The sequence below is a fragment of the Notechis scutatus genome, chromosome 1 (assembly GCF_049901735.1).
Source record: "Notechis scutatus isolate UNSWTSFEM ecotype Mainland chromosome 1, rNotScu1.2, whole genome shotgun sequence".
Taxonomy (NCBI): Eukaryota; Metazoa; Chordata; class Lepidosauria; order Squamata; family Elapidae; genus Notechis; species Notechis scutatus.
Genome location: NC_142009.1, coordinates 82,337,859 through 82,357,532, shown reverse-complemented (window position 1 = coordinate 82,357,532; position 19,674 = coordinate 82,337,859). Strand labels below are relative to the sequence as shown.

The 19,674-nt window shown below is 38.8% G+C and overlaps 1 protein-coding gene across 1 annotated transcript in view; it reads left to right on the top strand.

The window, feature by feature from the left end:
* Positions 1 to 19,622, top strand: part of SYNJ2 (synaptojanin 2) — a 50,443-nt gene extending 30,821 nt beyond the window's left edge. The window contains exons 16-27 of the mRNA XM_026675270.2: positions 2,736 to 2,894; positions 4,754 to 4,910; positions 5,929 to 6,046; positions 7,743 to 7,961; positions 8,393 to 8,471; positions 9,615 to 9,783; positions 10,002 to 10,181; positions 11,318 to 11,452; positions 11,932 to 12,044; positions 12,621 to 12,729; positions 14,441 to 14,643; positions 16,577 to 19,622. Of these exons, the coding sequence (XP_026531055.2) occupies positions 2,736 to 2,894; positions 4,754 to 4,910; positions 5,929 to 6,046; positions 7,743 to 7,961; positions 8,393 to 8,471; positions 9,615 to 9,783; positions 10,002 to 10,181; positions 11,318 to 11,452; positions 11,932 to 12,044; positions 12,621 to 12,729; positions 14,441 to 14,643; positions 16,577 to 17,332 (2,397 nt within the window). The 3' untranslated portion in view covers positions 17,333 to 19,622. The remainder of the gene's footprint in view (positions 1 to 2,735; positions 2,895 to 4,753; positions 4,911 to 5,928; positions 6,047 to 7,742; positions 7,962 to 8,392; positions 8,472 to 9,614; positions 9,784 to 10,001; positions 10,182 to 11,317; positions 11,453 to 11,931; positions 12,045 to 12,620; positions 12,730 to 14,440; positions 14,644 to 16,576) is intronic.
* The last annotated feature ends 52 nt before the right edge of the window (positions 19,623 to 19,674 follow it).

The window sequence follows — 19,674 nt, the reverse complement described above, 5'->3', positions numbered from 1 at the left end:
GAAAATGTTCTAGAGTGCAGCACTTTATGTATCTATTCTTGCCAGTATGGTTCCAGATGTAATTCAAGGTGCTTGCTATCCCCTTTAAAACTCTGAATAATATTTCTGAACCTTGATCACTTCCAAGATGTGTAGATTTCAATTCCCAGAATTCTCCAGCCAGCATGAGTTCTGGGAATTGTTCACACATCTCAAAGTTATCAAGGTTGAAAAACACTGGTCTAGACATTTGGGGAACTACTTTCTCCTTTCGTGCTTACCTGTAAAGATTAAAGATGGCTCAACCCAGGCCCCTTCCTCTTAGGGCAAGGGTGTCAAACTCATGTCGTCATGTGACATATTGCAACTTTTCCTCCTTCGTTAAACCGGGAGTGCGGGTGGCCAGCATATGACGCATCCGGCCCGTGGGCCACGAGTTTGATACCCTTGTCTTAGGGAATGTCACTACAGGGACTTTGAAACCTTTTCAGCTGCAGCCTTACTTTGCAGTAGCTTGCCTCCTGACATTAAAATGGCGCCTTCCCTCTTGGTTTTTAGAAGACCCATTAAAATGAGACTGTACCATTAAACCACCAGGATTGGAATTATGTTATTAGGAATGATATTTTAATTTTAATCCATTGATTATGGTATGTCTTTTTACCCATTATTTATTTTATTGCTCCTATTGACATTGCTATCTTTAAATTAATATATGTATTTGTGTATATTTAGATATTTTATATTAAGATTGGTGTTTTGCTGTTCTGTTGCATTGCTATGTACAATTTTTGCTACTATTTTGTGTCTTGCTATTGCTATTTTTATTATATTGTTACACTCAAATTTCATCTGAATTTATGAAGATTGGACTTTTGTACCATTCAGAATCAACTGGGAAGGCTTATAATACTTGCAAAATAAGAAATCAGTAATAAATCCCTGGAAGGAATTTATGCACTTGGGCCAAGGTTTATAAGGCAACTTCAGAATTTGTTCCATAGTATTGTAAATACATGCTGTGATATATAAAGAATATAGGCTTTGAAATACAGAGATAGTGATAGCAAAAGAAGTAAAAAACATGGCATTAATACAACAATATGTATTGTTTTGTATATGGTGGCCTTCATTAATATTTTATTACAAGCATCCTGCAGAAAATTAGTTCAGAATATTTGATCTTGCCCTTTGTTAGTTTGACCCCAGATCACTTGCTAAATGTTTGAGATACATTCTTGCTGATTATAACCCCAGTATTTAGAAGCTATCAAAACATCAAGAATTGTAGGTTTTGGAGGCATAGGGATTAACTAAAACTAAAGCTAAATTACCACACAGCAGTGGAAGCAGAAATCAGCACCTGATTTGTGACAAGGGATTGATCTTTTTTCAATAAGGCAGCAAAGAAGACTTTCAAACAATACAATAAAGATTTTAGTGCTGGTTTGGTAGAGAAGATAATTTTCCCGCTTCCTTAAAAATGTTATGTTTATCAATGTTAATAATTTAATCCTTTAGTGTAACATACCTTTTATTTGTTGATTAACATAAACAACATAAAACTAAAATAGAAGCTGAAATTCTAACCACACAAAGCAAATTGCAGAAAATCTTGGATTTCCCTACAAAATCTTGTTTCTTCTCCCCCCAAAAACATTTTGTAGCTTTCAGGAAGAGGCTTCTTAAGGTGATTGTGGCCAGCTGGGTCACAGAAGCAATTTGATAATGTCATTAAGTCAGGTGGTAATGAAAGAAGGAAGCGATGGCTTCAGGGTTACGAAAGGAAGTATATTAAGTCTTGGGTTACTATTTTCCTTCTAATTAAGTATATTCACATGTTTCTGAAGTCCACTTGTTTTACTGGTGGAAAGAGTGCACATTTTTTAAATAAATTACAAAGTACTGCCATTTCCGCTGAACATGCTTTCACCATGCATCCTTATTAATTTTCAGAACTTAGAGCAATGACAAAATCATGTTGTAATCCTTAGATCTTTAATGCAACTCTTTCTAAAATCTGACCGTTATCCTGTATGTGTTACTGGCAAAGAATAGATGGATTTGCTATAATGACAAGTGGGATACTTCATTAGATTTTCATATCTGCACTGTTTTTTTCTTCAAACATTCTTTAAAGATTAAAAGGTATTAGTAGTTATTTCTCTGTTTTCAGGATTGAGAGTATAACTCAGCCAATGATGTGCTAGAAGCTTTAATATCTTAAAAAGATGCTTTCAATTTTTGCAGAATAATTCTTATAAATGTCCATACGGATCATTGCCTAATTAAGCAGTTTACATTTGCAAAATACATTGGCAAATTCACCTTTATTATTATATAGCTTTATTAACAGCGCCCTCTAGTGATAATTTGATTCAGGACTCATTTGTTTTGTTTATGGTACTTTTCCAACAATATATGCAGTATCTTTTAGATTGTTTAGAACAGGGGCTCTCTATCTGAGATCCCCTGGGGCCCATAGATTGATGCTAAGAGCCCATGAACTTGTTTTTTTAAAAAAATAATTTTATTTCAGTTAACCCCTAACTTAAAAAAAAAAAATAGCCAGTTTGGAAATCTTGGTCCAGTCACTTTCACCCAGCCCTAAGAAATAGGTAATGGCAAGCCACCACTGAAAAACCTTGCAGGGACTTACCCAGGCAGTGAGCGGAAGAAAAAACAACCAGTCTTTATATACTGAGTTGATGAAGACTTTTTAAATGCTGTTGTTTAATGTGTTTTCCTTTAAACAGGGAAGAAGTATGTTTTCTCATGACTATGTTTTCTGGTGTGGTGATTTCAACTATCGCATCGACTTGACTTATGAAGAAGTATTTTATTTTCTCAAACGACAAGACTGGAAGACTCTCTTGGAATCTGATCAACTGCAGCAACAGAAATCCAGTGGAAAGGTAGAGCTGTCACACTTACGATGGTTGCAACATCCTGCAGTTACCTGATCGAATATTTGCGACCTTCCCTGCTGGTGTCCCACAAGCAAAATCAATGGGGAAGCTGGCAGGGAAGATCACAAGTTGTTCAGTTAAGTCTCCCTAACCTGCAAATCCTCCCTCAGGCCCTTTGCACTTGAGTCCTGCCTCACCAGCCACAATCACTCCCTTGTGTACCTTTCCCAACCTTTCTGCACTCACTCTATATCTCCTCTGTCAATTGCATATCCCCCAGAGCAGTGGCCCCCAACCTTTTTGGAACCAGGGACCAGTTTCACGATTATTTATTCTTCCACGGACCGGTACCTGAGTAACGCAAGACTCCACCGCCATTGGGACGGCTCTTTGTTCAAAGCCACCACCACCCCCTTCGACGAAACTAAGGCGCGAGCACCCAAACACCGCTTTCCAACTGAAAACCCGGAAGCACTTTCCAACCGAAAATCCGGAAGCAACCGAAAACCCGGAAGCGCCGTTGAAACAAGATGGCGGCGCCCAAGCTTTGCGGCCCGGTAAAAAATGATTCCCGGCCTGGTCCGGGGACCGGTGGTTGGGGACCCCTGCCCCAGAGCATTGCTGCACCTGCCACTCATACACCTTCACACATTTCCTTGAACCTCGCTATGCTTGCGCCATACCTCCCCTGCTATATATCACCTGTGCACCCTCCCATACTTAGCAGCAGTCACCCCACACCCCAATACACTTGCAACCTGTTTACTCATTCTATACCTCCCCAACCACTCACACTCCTTCCCCATCCAACAGCAGCCACTCTAACCCCCACTAGTGGGCCACCATGTTCATGTGATGGCTCCCTGGCTCCCTGATGGTCATTGCTAAGCGATACAACTGTATCGCTTAGCCAGGGGTCCCCAACCACCGGTCCGCGGAACAAGTCCTACCGGGCCGCTGGTTTGCTGGGCGCCGCCATCTTTTTGATGAAAAAGTGCTTCCGGTGAGCTTTTCGGGTAGAAAGCTCACCGGAAGCACTTTTTCATCAAAAGATGGCGGCGCCAGCTAATGCCGATACCGGGCGCGGCATAAGAAAGGTTGGGGATCACTGGCTTAGCAATATAAATTTCAGTTCCCATTGCTGTCATTACTTGAGGACTACCTGAAATGAGGCAAATGAAAATTGTAGCATTATGGAAATGGAAATTTGATCAATATCCATGCTGCTGTTTTTCACCAGTTTCTCTTCCCAGTTATTAAAAATGAAATTATTTCAGAGGATCTTTGAAGTTTGAAATGATGCCTCTAATTTATTACCGTATTTTTCCAAGCGGGTGGAAATGTCTGTGCGTCTTATAGAGTGAACATTGCAGTGGGGGGAGGTGGGGAGGTTGGTGCAGTGCCGATCAGCTGTTCTAGGCAATGTGGGTTGTCTCTGCCTATCATTGCTGTCACCCATTCACAGTGATCAGCGGCAAACAGGTGACGGCAAACAGGCTGCAGCGGCAGTGAACGGGCCATGGTGAAGTGGGGCGGCAAATGGGCCACGGCAAACAGGCCACGGCGGCAGCAAAGAGGCAGCAGAGGCAGATTTTTTTCTTCTTTTCTTCCTCTAAAACTGATGTGTGTCTTATAGTCCGAAAAATACAGTAGTTCGTACATATTATTGAAGTTGTGTGGTTTTTATTCATACTTGCAGAGTTAATTGTAGCATGAATGTTTTATTGTGCTGTTCTTTATATGATTGTGCTGTAAACCATTGAAAGCCTTCCCAGTAGACACAGAATGAGATGAGAGGAGATAAGATGACATGCATGGCTATCGCTATAAAACTTATTTTAGATTATCAATATTTTCTTCCATAGATTTTTAAGGACTTTCATGAAGGAACTATCAATTTTGGTCCCACATATAAATATGATGTTGGCTCTGAGGCTTATGATACAAGCGATAAATGTAGAACTCCAGCGTGGACTGACAGAGTTCTTTGGTGGAGGAAGAAACTTCCAATTGATAAAACAGGTTGGTGGGGTCCTTTTTACTCTTTCCTAGGGAATTCTTTAGCTTACATTAGTGTTTCTCAATTTTGGCAGCTTTTAAGATGTCCTTTAAGAACTTCAACTCCCAGAATTCCCCAGCCACCATGCTGACTAAATAATTCTTGGAGTTGAAACCTTCGCATCTTAAAGTAATCAAGGTTGAGATACAGTGGCTTTAGTTGTTTATGATTTTCGACATAAAAATCAGTGCTCAGTTCTGAAACTCCATGTGTAATTTTGCAAAGAATACTATTTTGTTAATGGAATGTAGTTCACACCACTGAGAAAATATTTCTTGGGAAGAGGGCATGATGCTGATCTAAGAAATAATCCAGTGTTTCTCTCATTACTTAAAATATTTACTTGTGTGCTGAAAGTTTGATTCAGTAAGAATTTTACTCATTAACTTACAGTAAATACTAGGGTAGTCTTGCTCTGGTTTCTATCAAACTAACAGTTGATTTTTAATTATATTTCATGCTCAATTAGATTAGTAATCACCGAAGGCCTTTTTTTTTTGCACCCAAGACATTTGGAAATGCTGTTTTATGTCAGTTCCTCTCCCCCCCCCCGTGTGTGTGTGTAACAGAGCACAAATTACTGCTTTAACTTCATGAGTGGTCATGTAAACAATGAACTTACAGGAATTGGTATTATTTATCATCATTGTATTGTCCTGTTGCAAGACTCCTTTAAATATAATTATATAAATAATTTACACCCTTCTCGTCTATTTGGTGCCAAATGAGTGAGGAGCTATCATGCAGGCAACATACCTAGTCAAAATAATGGTGAGTTTGTTTAGTTTCAATTTAGTAAATGGGCTCATGCATCTCCCTTAGTTTTTTTAAAAACCTGATGAATGGCTTAAGTAAAAAAAAAAGCCCTCAACTATTGTGGTTTGCTGTTATGTGTGAATCAGGCACATGGTTCTGGAGCAATGCTTGAAAGTTTGCCTTCATGACTCTTAATTCTAAAGCTATTGTTTTGTTTTTTCATAGCTGGACAAGTCAGTCTTCTTGATAGTGATCTCAGTGCTGAAACCAAAGTCGGACCCATTTGGTCTCCTGGTGCCCTGATGTATTATGGAAGAGCTGAGCTCCAGGCCAGTGACCACAGGTAGCATCTTCTCTTCTGGAGTGTCATGGAATACATGTTTTGCCCTTATAAAACCCAGACATAACAGATAACTCCTCCATTTAAAGTGGTCTCTTTTTATGACTTCAGAAAATCACTGCTGGGAAGCAGAATAAATAGAATTGGGCTAGTTGAACCAAAGATCTGATTTATTATAAAGCAACTCTAAATTATCACAAATATTGACCATTGTTGAGAGGCAAAAATAACTTTTCAAGTTATGGTAGTCTTTAGTTCAGGTCCATAAGATCCTTTAGTCATTTAAGGATTTAACCTGTAAGATTTCTGAAATGAATCTTAGGTTGATTCCTGCTAAACTGATAGTGTAGATGTAAAGCCCATTTCCTCCATTCCCTTTTAAGTATAAAAATAATCAAAAATGCCCAAAAGTGCAGTGGATACCTCTGTTAAAATGCCAGGCTTTTGAGATATTAAAAAAGAAAATCAGACCAAAATAAATTATTTTAGAATTTTTGCACTTGTATCAACAGTATCATCAAAATTGGCAGACCTTATAGAAAAATAATCTATATACGTGTTTATATATTTGTGGCATAGGGCTGGGCTTTGCCTTAACAGTTGAGTTATCCATTCAACCTCACAACAATATTGCCATGCTTTTTTTCAAGAGGCAACTGGACTTGCTGGGTTTTTTTTTAAGACATTTTGCTTCTCATCCAAGAAGCTTCTTTGGCTCTGAGAGCTGAATAAGCTTCTTGGATGAGAAGTGAAATGTCTTCAAAGAAAAACCAGAAAGTCCAGTTGCCTCTTGAAAAAAAGTATTTTTGGGATCATCCATGACCTGGATGACTGAGAATCTCCATAGACATGCTTTGCAACTTTAGAAGGAATTCCAGGAGAGATTCCCACGTTATCCCTTGCACAGTAGCATTTTGCCAGATTCTCAGGAACATCAAGCCTTTTATAGATCTTATGGAGAACGATATTCCAACATTTCCATCTGCTTTGTGAACTATAGAGAATATATAGAATATTCTTATATCAGTCAAAATTCATTTCTTGTTTCTTAATGAAGCAGTTCTGGAGCAGAAGTGGTAGAACTGTCACTTACCTTTGTTCTAGTTACCTTTGACTAGAGCGGCTGGAAAAGCTAGTTTGCAATAGCTGGAGGGCCTAACTCTAACCTGCTAACTATCATTCTTCATTCTTGTACATGTATTTTAGTTGTGAATAAACTTGGACATATTATAGACACAATCTGAGGACTGGGGGGAAAAACAATGTTGTGTGCCAAGAATACCTCTGCCACATTAAATAACAGAGTAATTGTTAGGATTGTTTTATTGTGTCTCTGGACTCCTGGAGATTGTGTGGAGTCAACTTGGGTAGATAAATGAGCAGATGTAATCAATAAATAATTTCAAGCCTCCCTGTGACTACTTATTCATTGCCTTTTCCCCTGTTAGGCAATTATTTATAGGATCAGCTATCAGCTTTTCATTATTAAACAGATGTAGTATGCTGCATAAGTTATGCTGAATAATAGTTTGAGAAGCCAAGTAATCAAACAGTAATATTAAGCAGACCTAAGTGATTTCAAATAGTTGGGTTTGACAACTGATTTTTCAATAACCTGTCAGCATTTTATCTTCTGTCCTCTTATCTGCCTTCTGTAATCCTTATTACCTTTTTTTCTTTCCTTGTTATTTCTCTGTAGGCCTGTTTTAGCTATTGTGGAAGTGGAAATCCAAGAGGTTGATGTGTCTGCTAGGGATAATGTTTTCCATGAAGTATCATCGTTTCAGGGGCCTCTAGATGCTACAGTGGTGGTGTCTCTATTGTACTCTTCCCCTGAAGAGAAAGATGAATTTCCTGAGGATTGTCAGATGGAGCTTATGCAGATCTTTGAGACTTACGGCACTGTTGTGCTTGTCAGGTAAAATAAGATGTTCATTTTAGAAAGTAATCTTTGGATCTTAATTTTGAAGAGAATTTTCCCTCATGGAAAGAGACTCTTTGTATATAAAGGAATTGTTCCATTAATATAATTCCAGAAGAAGAGGGGGTTATAAATCTTAAACAAACAAATAATAATTATTCAAATTTTTAATCAAATTTCCTTTAAATTGTGGAGTAAAAAATTAGGGATCCATGCCAGTAAAATATAATGATGTTAGAGAACACTGATGGCCTAGAACTTGTTAATGTAATAATAGTTCAATAATTAATGAATGTTCAATCATTAATCCACCATTTTAAATAAGAAATAACTCAGCTTTCTTATCTACTTATTGGATGCTGATTAGAAATTACTGTAGTTCTGTCAAGACATATAGAGTTTATTTGATCTGTGTTTATCCTTGTTAGGATCAATGGAGGTCAAATGTTGATTACGTTTTCAGAAAGCAGATCTGCTCTTCACGTTCTTGATGTGGATGGCATCAAGGTAAAACAAATCAATTAAAGCTACTTGTACTATTTGAAATATTTGAGTGACCAAGTAAATCCCCTCATGATGGCTATTTCATTGAGAGAAAGCCAGCCAACATTGTTTGTTTTTCTGGTGGCAAATATAGACATCTTTCTCATATGAAATTGATATTTCCCTGAACACCAGCTTGTAGTTTCAGGTTCATCAGCTTTTTAAAATGTTAGCTGTTAAAATGATTCCCAAAGAATTGATTTCAAAATGTCAAGTTGTTAAACCAGAAAATACCTCTAAGCAAGAAGATTTCTTTGAAACCTTAACGAATAAATTCATTTATAATGTAATGAGCTTTTATATGGAGGTCATGACATAGTTGGTTATTTTTAATATATCACCTTTTGCTGTTCTCCTCAAAAATCCATTTTTGTATTGTTTAGGGATTTGATAAAAACATCTGGAGGCTAATATTTTAAACTACACAATAGGTAATTGGAATACTCTCCATATTATACTGGAAACATTAGATAAATTAGCTGCCTTTTAAGGAGAATTTCATCAAATATAAATTGGAAAATAACCCTGAAAAAAATCAAATATCTCTAATCTGCAATAGTATCCATGCTCTTTAAATATATATTAAAATCTTTTGTCTTCAATTCACTGAACAGACTACTAGTAGTCCTTGACTTACAACAGTTCATTAAGTGACCATTCAAAGTTACAACGGCATTGAAAAAAGTGACTCAATGACTGTTTTTCACATTTATGACGGTTGCCGCATCCCCATGGTCACGTGATCAAAATTCAGACACTTGGCAACTGATTCATATTCATGGCGTGTCCCAGGGTCATGTGATCACCTTTCGCAACCTTTTTACAAGCAAAGTCAATGGGGAAGCCAGATTCACTTAATAACAGTGTTAACTAACTTAACAGCTTCAGTGATTCACTTAACAACTGTAACAAGGTCAGAAAAAGGGGTCAAAAACTACTTAGCTAATATTACACTCAGCAACAGAAATGTTGGCTCAATAATTGTGGTCGTAAGTTGAGGACTACCTGCATTGCTTTACATTGTATTAATATCTGGGTCTGACTTGCTTATGAGTAATAGTTTGATTGATTGCAGGAAAAAATAATGTATTGGGGTTTCATGTCTAGATTAAAGGCAGGATTGTGAAGATTTGTCCTAAAACCAAAGATTGGCTGAAAGGTCTTCAAGAGGAAATTGCTAGGAAACGCGACAGTATCGCTCCTATGTCACCCACAGCAAATTCCTGTCTGCTGGAGGAAAATTTTGATTTTTCAAGCTTAGATTATGAATCAGAAGGTAGGTGGCCTAAGATGTAGGTAAATGTATAAGGTCTGGTCAGGAGGCCTTTTTCTCCATGGAGCCTGACTGGGATGGATTGCTATTCTCTTTGCAGATCAGTATAATTTCTTTTTTTTAAAAAAACAAAACCCAATCCCCTTTGTTTTAGCTAAAATGTTGGAAGAAAACAATATTTCTTCAATTTTCTCATTCTGCTGTAACGTTTTCCAATTTAGGTGATATCTTAGATGAGGAAGATGATTATTTGGATGAAACGTTGTGTGCCGGATCCTTTGAAACAGAAACCGTATCAACAACGGAAGAGTCGGGAGATGGATCAGAATATGTCAGCATGGCATCTACCATACAAGCAAACAAGTCACATCTTGCTGGAAGAAAACCATGTCGGTATAAAGGTATCCATCCTTTCATGATGAAAGATAAATGAACCCATAGCCATAAATGCTGGTTGGGTCACTCCAAGAAGGCTTTTCTATTGGAATAAGTAAATCCAATTAAGTAGACAAAAGTTATTTCTACGTTAGAGCTATTCAGATAATTAATGATATAATTGGTTTTTCTGTTAATGACTTAAGACTTTCTGGGACAGAGTGATGTTGCCCTGGAGATACATCATAATTTGAACTCTTTTTAAGGATTAATGAACCAACTTGATTGGGGTGGTTTAGGTGTGTGAATGTCTATACCAGGGGTCCCCAACCGCCGGTCCGTGGACCGGTACCGGTCCGCGGAACAAGTCTTACCGGGCCGCTGGTTGCTGGGCGCCGCCATCTTTTTTTGATAAAAAAGTGCTTCCGGTGAGCTTTTCCGGGTAGAAAGCTCACCGAAGCACTTTTCATCAAAAGATGGCGGCGCTAGCTCGTGAGCTTTTCCGGGTAGAAAGCCATTTCTACCCAAAAAGCTCACCGAAGCGCTGGCGCCGCCATCTTTTTGACGAAAAAGTGCTTCCGTGAGGTCACCGGAAGCACTTTTCTTCAAAAAGATGGCGGCGCCCAGTTGATGCCGGTACCGGGCCGCGGCGCCCAGCTGATGCCGGTACCGGGCCGCGGCATAAAAAAGGTTGGGGATCACTGGTCTATGCCATCCATACCTTTTGCCTTTACTGCTTGGGGGCATTATATGCACTCATCAGTTTTGGAAATCTTTGAATGACCCAATTTGTTCATTATTATACTTTCTGAGTCGGCATTATAGCTCAAATTTTTGTGCCATCATTCTGGAGGATTAACAGAATAGGCCACTTGATTTCTGACCAATCTCCCTTATAACTAGTTGTTTCACCACTGGGAATAACAGGAGGCAATGAATGACTGGTTCAGTTGATTAACTCTGATACATTGCTATTTGATAGATGTCGATGATTGAATGTGACTCATAGAACCCTTGGGAATTTTCCGCATGTAGCAAGCAAATATTAGGTGTTATATGGTTATTTCTCGGTTTCCTTCCTTCCTGGATAATTTCAAGGGCATCAGTTTTCCTCAGTAGCGTTTTGTTTTCTAATTTTACATTCTTTTGCCACGTTCACTAGATGATGCTGACTTGGTTGAACTAAAACAAGAGTTTGAAGGAAGTGCGAAGTTCTGTCATCGCTCCCCAACCAGGTCTCTGTCCGTGCCCGGTAGGCCTCGGCAGCCTCAGCCCCCCCAGCGACCTCCCCCACCAGGTCAGAGTTTGTGTTTTTTCTCCAAGAGCTTCTACTCGGTGGGGGGAAAATGTCCTGATTTTTGAAATGTCAAGTCTTGAACACATGAGGAAAGCAAGGTTGCAAACACTGTACACAGGAATATTTAGTTTCCTCTAAATCTTTTTTGCCAAGAAAAATTGGATTTGTGTCCTGTACAAAGAACCATTCTGGAGAACCATTTCCCACTGTTGTCCAAATTGTGCTAACTTTCAGCTAGCTGTTGCATCTGCTTGAACTATATACAGGTAGTCCTTGACTTGCAACCACAATTGAGCCCCAAATTTCCATTGCTACACAAGACACCTGTTAACTAAGTTGCATCTCATTTTATGACCTTTTTGGCACAATTATTTTCAGGATTTTTAAAATTAAAAGCTGGCCAACCTGTCAATATTGGATTTGTGTACTTATATTACACCACCTCCCATTAAGAAATTATTTATGTGTTTTCCCTACAGCTTCAGTGCCCATGAAAAAATCCCCATCAGATGGTTCCATCTCTTCAGGAAGCTGCTCCCTGTCCTCCATCTTGGATACAGCAAAGCTTCTTCCAGGAGCACCACAGCACCCTGTGAGTAGTTAGCTCAGTACAATCACTTCAAGTACTGATAAGAATCACTCAATGTAATGTTAAGCTAAGGTTCTCTTATGAGAAGCACCAAAATACCAAGAAGGTCTTGAGCTCTAAATCACCACTACCAGGCATCCTAAATAGGATATTTTTGGAAAATATAAAGCACTTTCTCCAACCTAGTGCTTTTGGGATGAGATGGACTGCCATAATTCCCAATGGCCATCTATCTGGGTTGATGGAAACTATAATCCACATCCAGAGAGCACCAGGCTGGGGAAGATTAATCCAGTAGCTGCTTTGAGTAAGTAGAAAGCAGACAAAGAATAGTGTAATTACTAATACGTGTCTGGCAACTAAAGAAAGGAAAGGCATATGTAAGAGGAGATGTTCCTCTATATACTGTAAATTAAGTTTCATGAAGACATGACCAGTAAAAAAAAATGATGATCCCCTGGGGAAAAAAAAGCAAGGTTACTTTCATGTTTATATACTGCTTTATAGAAGAGGCAGCTGTTGGATTTATCTTCCCTCTAGACTCTCTTTTTATTTCTCCTTTTTACATTTTCCTGCAAGCCAAAATCACGAACTGGAATTAGTAAGCCATACAACGTAAAACAGATCAAAACCACCACCCCAGAAGAAGCTGAGGAAGCCATTCGGTGTCTGATGCAAGCAAAAGGAGGTATGGCCTGTTAGAAGCTTTGATGATATTCTTTACTTAGAAAACAAAAAAGCCAAACTCACAAGTATTGGATAGTATTGGTAATGGTACATGTTAATAAGATCTGGGAAGAGTGATCTGGCTCCAAAAAAAAAAAAAATTTTTTTTAACTAGGTTACATCAATAGAATTGTGGGAATTGTTCCACTTTATTTGGCTTTGATCAGGGGGCCCTGCCAATTACTGTGTTTGGCTTAGAGCACTACACTTAAGAAGGATTCAGAGAAATTGGGACAAGTTCAAAGAAAGTCAGTGAGAATGACCAGGGGACTAAAACCTTGGACATATGGAAAGAGGTTGAAGAAGATGAAAAGTGAGGAAGATGGCAAAGCAGGAATACGACAGCACTCTTCAAATATTTGAAAACATGTCACACAGAAGACAATTACAATCTGTCCTCTGTCATTCAAAATGCAGAATACAAAATAATGGAGTCAAGTTACAGATTGCATTAGGAAGATTCTTATAGCAAGAGCTATTTATCAGGGAAACTAATTCCTCAAAGGAAGTTCCTCTTCATCAAATGTGTTTAAATCAAAGCTGGATGCTTTAAATTGGAGTTTTAAAAGCTGAGAAGAAAGCCTTGGCATTGATAAGAATGGGGCAAAATTGTAATGGAGTATTAGCTCTAACAGAATACCAACTGAGCTCTTGATGGAGGTGCAGATGCTGGTGGAAAGCTAGTAACACATCCAAGTTCTAGCAACACAGAATGGCCAAATTGAGGACAGGTTCAGAGCAGCCCAGAATATTGTCCATCACTAGTATTGGTAAAATTCTCAGGCACTGGAAGATTTAGAAAATACACTTGAAGACATAGAGCTCTACCAAGCAGTGACAACAGTCCAGAATCAAAGGGTCATAACAAACCATACAAAGGGGAAATAGAAAAGGAGAAGGATAGACCAGTAAATCCAGGAAAAAGAGGCAAGTTAAGCAAAAGTTAAAGCAGAACAAGGACACAAGCTTTATTAAAGAAGGTTGGGAAGTAGATTATATAATAAAAAAACCTAGGATTAGAGAACAAAGTGGAAAATAAAAGGTAGAACAATAAGGCTTCAAACATAATATAGACAGAAAAACTCTTTTCCAAAAAAATCTTAATTTTTGCTAGAAATCTTTCCTACTAAATTCCATTCGTACAGGAACTACTATTCTTCCTGTCTGGTACCATCTCACAATCCTTCTCCCCAACTTTTTCTGAATTGAGTGTTTCAGGACAGATTCTAGATTTAACTGCAATGAACACATCACTTTTAAATATTGTATAGTAAAGGTTGATTGTCATTTTTACATGTTGATTTTATTTCACAATATAGATGTGAACACTTAAAAGTTATCCCTATAAGGCACAACAACATTTTCCCAACAAGATAAACTTTGCAAAACATTTTCTCATGTTCTGAATTGAAAAGGAAGAAGCTGATGCTGAGAATGAACTTTCTATGCCAATAAAATAAATGGGGGAAAAAAGTCTTGAAATTCAAATTGCTCTTTGTCCTTCCTTGCCTTATCAGTTAGTAAGGCTGGTAAAAATCCTTTTCTTTGGCATGCATTTTTAGCCTAGATGTTGGCAGGTTTTATGCAAGTGGTAACATGCACTGTTAGAAACAAATGCTACTTTGGATATATTGAATGCTTTAAAGAAACTGAATGCATTTTTTGTATTTCAGTAACACCCCAGGAATCCTTGGCTTCCATTCCAGCAAGAACTCAGACTGTGACTAAACCTGAATTCATTCCCGGTGGCCCAAACTCAGCACCTCTTCACGGCCTCCAGCCAGCCCCAGTCCTCATACCTCAGCGCCCCCCACCTAAAGTCCCAACTACCAAAAAACCTGCACCTTTGCAGAAAATGGGAGCCAAGCCAGGATGTGTAAGTGTCAATATAAGGCTCTTCCCTTGCACAGAAATCATCCCTTCATATAGATGACGTATTTAGTGTTTGCAAGTAAATTACAAGAACTTCCATTTTTGTGGGGAGTTTTGTGTCTGAGATGTATTTAGGAAGATAGAGCTTTCACATTTTGCTTATAGACCTCCTTTCCTAAAACAAATGTAAGAAATGTGTAGGGCCTAACTGAGACCTGAGGAAAGAACTGAAAACTCTCTCTTCCTATGATTGAGGCAAGTATCGATTCTGTTGAATTGAACCCTTAATAGTTGGGGAGTGGGGATTAGAGAAATCTGATTCAAGTAGCGCTATTCTAACTCAGGCTAAATCAAAATCTGAACTATCCTGTATAGCTTCATTGATAATTTGAAATGTAGAGTTACAAGCTGTATATATTCTGCAGAAGAGAAAACTCCAGGGTTTGGAAAGGAGGAGAAAAGAGGAGAGATTGTAGTTTGTGATGGATTGTTGTAGCTTTGAAACAAGAACTCTCTGACACCAGGCTTTGCTGAAATGCCCTCCAGTGGCCAATGCTCTTAGCTTAAAGCATTGGGTCACAGTGGTTAGAATGCAGTATTGCACTTGCAGGCTACTTCTGCTAACTGCCGGCTGCTGGCAGTTCAAGGTTGACTTGAGCCTTCCATGCTTCTGAGATTGGTAAAATGGAAAGTCAGATTATTGGGGGCAATATGCTGACTCTGTAAATTGCCTAGAGATTGCTAGAGACTAAAGCACTGTGAAGCGGTATATAAGTCTTACATGCTAAGTGCTAATTATCTCTTGATCTCAGAAACATTAAAATGAGTATCCATGGGATTTGGAGGTAATTGCACATATTGTGAAGGTTTCGCAGCTATTGTTTTTTGGAGTTGCATTGCTATGCTGTATACCATTTACATATTTATTCCGAACATTTGTTTGAAAGAGGGAAGGCAGAGGGGGAGAAATGGGAAACTTCCAATTTGTCCAGATTTCCTTTCTAATAAAAAAAAACAGAAACAACTGCTTCTTTGAACTACTCTCTGCATTTTCTGTTTTGCTTTAGATTAAGGGGTTTTGAAGGAAACCAAACGCCTGCTAAGAAGATACAAATGCTGTGTGCCAAATTATAATGAAAAAAAAAATGTGTGGTGGGCAGGGGATGAAAAAAATTGATAAATTAATCTACCACAAAGCAAGTTTGGTTGCCCTCTCCCCTCTTTGGAAGAGCTTTATAGCTCCCGCTATAAGTTCAAAACGTTCTTAAAGATCCATCTCATCCTGGGAACCCTTTTTTTGAACTATTACCATCTGGCAGACGCTACAGGATAATAAAAACAAGGACAAATAGTCTGAAAACAGCTTCTATCCCAGGGCAGTAGCTCTTTTGAATTCTGCTGTATAGTTCAGTATTGGAGCGGTGTCGGGGGGGTTGTGTGGAGGGGAAGGATGTGTGTTGTGCTTATTTTCATGGTCATGATGTGTACTTAAGATGGTGTTTGATTTCGTTGTACGAGGTGCAGTGACAATAAAGTAAATTAAACTAAAGACTTGGAAGGTTTTTACTGGGAATTCTGCTTCGTGATATTAAATAGTGGGCTATATTGTAGGCCTTTTGTAGAAATTTGCTCTCCATGCTTCCCCTTTGGCTTAAAAATTGTAAAAATCCTACAAGGTTTATTGTAAGACTATTATGACTACAAACCACACTGATTAAATAGTTTCTTCAAGTGTAAAGTATAGGGACAGCAAACCACACTGGCGTTTGTATTACCAGAAGCACACACACACACACACACACACTTAAGAGCAAGAGAGAAATGTTTCTTTGTTAAATTTATGTGCCACCCATCTGGTCCAGAGATGACTCTGGATAGCTTTGTTTCTAATGAAAGGTTGGTTGAAAAACAATTAATGGTCCTTTTTCCCCCCTCAGCCTCCTTCTCCAGAAGAGCACCTTGAGCAAACCGTGAGTCACTTCTCCTCTGCATCTCCAGAAACGTGTCTGGAAACCACAACTATTACTGGTTCTCTTAAGACTGTCCCCATTCCTAAGCCAAGGACCATGCATCCTGGCAAAATTACTGAGAGGAGCAACAGCAGCAGCAATGAAAGGCAACCAACTCCCTTGTCTCTTTTAGAGGAAAGTTCTCATATTCCTTCTCTGAACTTGACTCAGGCTCCAAGAGTTCCCCCAAGAAGAAAGAAGTCTGCTCCTCCCGATTTTCACCTGCAAGTACTCCAGAACAGCAATAACCTGTTTCTAAAAGGGCTGACATTCAATTCCAACAATAACGTTCCAACACCATATTTTTCCACAGTGGATTCTGACGCGCTGCCATCTTCTCAGAGTGAACCCTCTCTTCTTGCTTCAACAGTGGTGATCAGCTCAAAAGACAATGATGCTAAGCTCTTGAGGCAGACTGGTTTAGAATTGATTGGTGGCCTACAGGAAACTTCTCCATTGAGGATTCGGCAACAAGAGCAAGCTTCAGACAATCCTTGTCCAATGGAAAATACCAATTTGCTAGACTTGGAAGTAGACTTTGCTGCTTGCCAGCCAGTGATCCAGCCGTTACCACCCAATCCACCTCCTGCTTCACAAAATTTGAAACACTCCTGTCCAAGGGATTTCAGCCACTGGGTCACATTTGGAGAAGATGGCAACAGTAGTACTATATCTCAGGGTTAAGCTCTGACCTCAGTTTAAAACTATGAACTCATTTTTGTACGTTTTTTTCCTAGAAAAACACTTTATGAACTTTATGATAGAAGGAAGTTCAGCAAATTATGTACGGCAATGGTCCCCAATCTTTGGGCTTGGCAGTCCGGGAGGGGGGAGCTCTGCAAGTAGTGGCCTGCTACCACTTGTGCAAGTGGAGCTGTGTGCATGCATGCGTGCTGGTGCACCACGCACTAGTGGAGCTGCGCATTCGTGCCAGCCCACCTCTCGTGCGCCCAGTTCCAAGTAGGCTACAGGCCAGTAGTGGGCCGCAGCCCAGGGGTTGGGGACCCCTATGTATGGTATAGCATTCGTCTCTTCTCACGCCTTGGTGATTTCTGGTTCAAGTTTAATAGTAAATTCAATAACAAGTATTTATTTATCGTATGCATGTGTGCGAAAATGAGGCCTGCTTCAAATACTCTTTACTTGCACTTCGCTCATTTCTGAATCCCATCCCACAAGTGGTTGCTTGCCCTGTAGTTTTCTACTGTAAAAAGCTGAGTTAATTCTGCTTTATATACTAAGAGGTACTCTGTCATTCTTGAGCCAACTGCATGCTTAGAACCCTAGTTCACAACCATAAATTATTTTTTATCCTTGTTATCAATGTATGCAAAGTAGGAACGAATTTGAATTTCAAAAAGGCCAGTTGGGAAGAGAAAGAAATGATAGTCTGATTCTGTCTAATAATAGCTGTCATTAATAATATAGAGGAAAATCCAAGGTGGTTTTAGAAGTGGCATGGTAAGCTTGGGGGCTAGTAGTATCCAAAATAGCCATTCAAGTTCAAGCTGTGATGGAAAACCTTCTTTAGGATTTTAGAAACATGCCTGTATGAAGACATGGAAATATATACAGTATTTTGAGCAATGTGGTTGTAGATCTAGCCTGTTTTGAATCGGAGCCTGAAGGGGTGAAGGCAAGAGATGTATTCCCTTATAGATCACCTCATAGCAGAAATCATTGTTAATTTTCTGTTATATACCTAGATCTGGGTCTGTCTGGATTAATATAAGAACATATTACCTATGGAAGAAACTACCCATATATGATATAGGTAGGAAATAACACAGGTACACATATGAGTGGCTTCTATTCTCATTTTAAATCTCAAGTATTCTTCGGCTAATAAAATGTCCGGTGGGTTATGGGGGGAAAACACTAATTAGTATGGACACTGAAAGGCTAATATTTTTGTGCACAATTACCGGTATTTTACATCGTAAAAAATACAGTGATCTAGCTTTACAATTCAGGCAAGAAATTAAAATCTAGGATCTAGAATTTAATAAAGAATTATGTTGCTTTAGAACAGGGGTCAAATTTGCGGGCCGCAGGCCAGATGCGTCACATGGTGGCCCCACCCCCCTCGGTTTAGTGAAGGGGGAAAAATCCCAATATGTCACGTGACGCTGCCAGTTTGACACCCCTGCTTTAGAAGAGGCAGCGAAGTTAATTTCTTTTTTATTTGGGGGGGGGAACGCAACATGTATTTTGGGCTTTTTTTATTGTTAATATTAAAAATGGTTTGTGAGAAACAAGTCATGGCCTATTCCTATATAGATATATATACGATGCAAGGTTAAAGGTTAATTAGCTAACATATTGCTATTTTTTTTAATGAAATGAACCTTAAAGACAATAAAGTCGGAAGTGCCAAATCAAGTAGGTTATTATAGTCTCCAGCAATATTTCAAAAATTGAATCAAATAAAAGAGTATGTAGCAGTAACATTTGCTTACTAGAAGACATAAATAATTTTGTACTCTAGTTGGGTTGCCTGTAACCCCCACGATCCCCTTCTGAGAAGGTTGTTGCCCTTGGCGTAGGACAGCTGGTTAGGGAAGATTGCTCTAACCCTCCCCTTTAATAAGGAAACCAGAAGCATCACTGATTATTTATGGCTGCATCTTAAGATGAAAAATGAACACCTATTAAAAGGAAGCCTAGTATACTGTTACTGACGATATTCTCTGCAACACAGATAATTTAACAGCTTTGTGGCAGGTCATTTACATGCTAATAAAAGCATTAGAAAGCAAGTTAATTGAAGTGACTATAAATTGCAAATGAAAGTAATTTTTATTACGTTACTTGAAGTGGTATCCGGCTGTTGGCACTATATCATATAACTTGCTGCCTAGTGAGATGCCTTATTAAAACTTGAATCTTTCTAGTAACATACTCTATGCCACTGATTGCAATTTATGCCACTCGCCCTGAGCAAAACAGGGCAAAAGTTTAAATAAATAAATAATAAACGTTGTCCTGACCAGTTTTTTTAAAACATTTCTTCTACTGAGTAAAAA